The sequence below is a fragment of the Synchiropus splendidus genome, chromosome 2, assembly GCF_027744825.2.
Source record: "Synchiropus splendidus isolate RoL2022-P1 chromosome 2, RoL_Sspl_1.0, whole genome shotgun sequence".
NCBI lineage: Eukaryota > Metazoa > Chordata > Actinopteri > Syngnathiformes > Callionymidae > Synchiropus > Synchiropus splendidus.
Window position 1 is genome coordinate 16681190 of NC_071335.1, and position 2947 is coordinate 16684136.

Sequence of the window (2947 nt, forward strand, 5' to 3'; positions counted from 1 at the left end):
ATGCTTAAAAATGAGAATATGCTTAAATAATTTGAAGCACAGTTCTTGTAAAATAAAGTCGCCTGTTAATACTGAACAGAAAACTGAATCTAAAAAAAATCCCCATGTGTTCTGGCAGAATGTGACCCACAATATGCCAAGAAGATTGAGAGTGCAGCAAAGAAGCCTGCCGCCACTAAGAAGTCTCAGAAGAAAGCGCCCAAGAAGCCCGCAGTTCAAACCGCACATTCTTATCACGACTTCCCTCAATACGGAGTCATGAAAGGCGCCGACTTAATCCATCGAAAAACCGTAAACTTTAACCCTCACCTCACTTGTCATGGGCACTAAATTATCCACTTCCGCGGCAGCCAATTAGCTATTCACTATGAACACAGTCTTGTGTGGAACCACTCGATGCCTTTATTCTCCATGAACCCTTATTACGAGCGAAAATCTCGCTCATTCATTCATCCATTGCTTCATGAACGCCGTTTCAGAGAAAACGCTAGTTGGCCACTAACTCCGCCTCCAATATGACCACGCCCTAAACTCTTTATTTCATTGGAGAAAAGAGTTGAAGCCTCACCGGCACCGCCCTCCACCCCAGACCTATATACAGGCTGCCGTACTCTTTCAACCACGTATAGAACTCGACTCAATTCCGAACTACCATGAGTGGAAGAGGCAAAACCGGTGGCAAGTCCCGCGCTAAGGCCAAGTCCCGCTCCTCCAGAGCCGGACTCCAGTTCCCTGTCGGTCGTGTCCACAGGCTGCTCAGGAAGGGCAACTACGCTCAGCGTGTCGGTGCCGGTGCCCCCGTCTACCTGGCGGCTGTGCTGGAGTATCTGACCGCGGAGATCCTGGAGCTGGCTGGAAACGCCGCCCGCGACAACAAGAAGACCAGGATCATCCCCCGCCACCTGCAGCTGGCTGTCCGCAACGACGAGGAGCTCAACAAGCTGCTCGGAGGAGTCACCATCGCTCAGGGTGGTGTCCTGCCCAACATCCAGGCGGTTCTGCTGCCCAAGAAAACCGAGAAGCCCGCCAAGGCCAAGTAAAGGCTCCATCAACACAACGGCTCTTTTCAGAGCCACCTACTTTCAACTAGAGAGAAGTTCATCAATCGAGTGTACCCCGTTCTCACATTGAGTGTCCTTTATATCCCTAACAATGGCTGTTTTATTAAATTGCTGCATTTCATAGACCAGAAAAATATACGTTAATGAATAAACGTACATCAGCACACAGTATTCTCATGACTCATGACCGCTTTATGGCATGCTCTGACATTAAGATGCTTGGTGGAAAGATAACACTGTATGGGCGTGCCTTTCCCCCGCGACATTTTCGTCAGGTTGTTGGTGCATCACACAATTTTCAAATTTCTCTGGTTTCTCTATAAGCACCACATCTTTTCTTTCAATGATGTGTATATAAAGAACACCAGCAGTTTCGGTGGCCGCAGCCAAGAACGACACAAACGAAAGAAAACCCAACCCGCCGCTTTTGAAAGCAGCCAATCAGAAGGACGCAACGGCACAGCTCCGCCACTATAAGAGCGCGAGCTGCGCCGGCAACAGTCACTCTTGCTACTGTCCAGCAGCAACATGCCTGAACCAGCCAAGTCCGCGCCCAAGAAGGGCTCCAAGAAAGCCGTGACCAAGACCGCCGGCAAAGGAGGCAAAAAGAAGAAGAGGACCAGAAAGGAGAGCTATGCCATCTACGTGTACAAGGTGCTCAAGCAGGTCCACCCCGACACCGGCATCTCTTCCAAGGCCATGAGCATCATGAACTCGTTCGTCAACGACATCTTCGAGCGCATCGCCGGAGAAGCGTCTCGCCTGGCTCACTACAACAAGCGCTCCACCATCTCTTCCCGGGAGATCCAGACCGCCGTGCGCCTGCTGCTGCCCGGTGAGCTGGCCAAGCACGCTGTGTCCGAGGGAACAAAGGCCGTCACCAAGTACACCAGCTCCAAGTAAAACGGTCCTCATCCTTCTCATCCCAACGGCTCTTTTCAGAGCCACCCACTGCGTCTGACGAGCTTTAGTGAAGCTACATGCCCTTCGACTCAAGGGCCAGGTACAACTGATGATCTGAACTCACTGATAATGTTGAGCAAGAAACGTGCGACGGCTTCCATTCAGGAATAAGTCAACATGCACCTACCTAAATCAAATGACGTCATCCCCCTTTTACCCATCCCTAACCGCAAACATGCGAGTGAAAGCTGTAATAAGTTTTTGGGCTGTGCTTTCATTTGATGCCAGATATATGTTACACAGCTCGTTAGGACAACAAATCAATGTCCAAACGTGTGTAGCGTTTTCCTTTATTGAAGTTCCTGCAACACAGTTACGCATCACTAGTCTGCAGGTTCATCCTCGCTAATGAGTGAGATGGACCTGAAGAGTCCACCCGAGCAGCCTTGAGCCGTCCTTGACATGCCTGACTAAATATCTGCGCCTATTCGCGGATCTGTGCATGCATCCAAAAAGTATTTTCATTTTACAAAATAATACAAAGCGTTATAAAAATAAATAATAATTGAGGGGTGCCACATATATATTATTTCTTTGCATCATGAATATTGTAGTTTGACACACAAGCTACGACGCTCTCAATCCCCTATTTATCCTTCATTCCATCTTCAATGAACTTCAACGAATTAACGTAATTTTTTTTTACCAAAATCAACAGCATTTTAGCTCCTACAAATGTAATGGATTTTCATTTAAATCCCGGAACTTAAAGATGCTGGAAATTGTGGCTGTGGCGCATGATTTGAAAGCTATTCCTCCAATCATGAGTGAAGCTCTTACCATGGAGGCGGAGTGACTTGTCACCAATCAGGACCGGAGCTGTAAAAATGATGTCAGAATGACGATGCTCTTTCGGCGCTTAAAAGACAGAGCCTCATCCCCTCAGATATCACCTTTTCTGAACACAGAAGAGCTCCACTACC

The 2947-nt window shown here is 48.2% G+C and overlaps 2 protein-coding genes across 2 annotated transcripts; both read left to right on the plus strand.

The window, feature by feature from the left end:
* Window positions 1-650: 650 nt before the first annotated feature.
* LOC128753879 (histone H2A-like) lies at window positions 651-1040 on the plus strand. The gene has a single exon (XM_053856040.1). The coding sequence runs from the start codon at window positions 654-656 to the stop codon at window positions 1038-1040; it is 387 nt and encodes a 128-aa protein (XP_053712015.1). The 5' UTR covers window positions 651-653.
* A 549-nt stretch (window positions 1041-1589) lies between these two features.
* Window positions 1590-1964, plus strand: LOC128753878 (histone H2B 1/2). The gene has a single exon (XM_053856039.1). It carries the CDS (start codon window positions 1590-1592, stop codon window positions 1962-1964), a length of 375 nt encoding a protein of 124 aa, XP_053712014.1.
* Window positions 1965-2947: the final 983 nt, after the last annotated feature.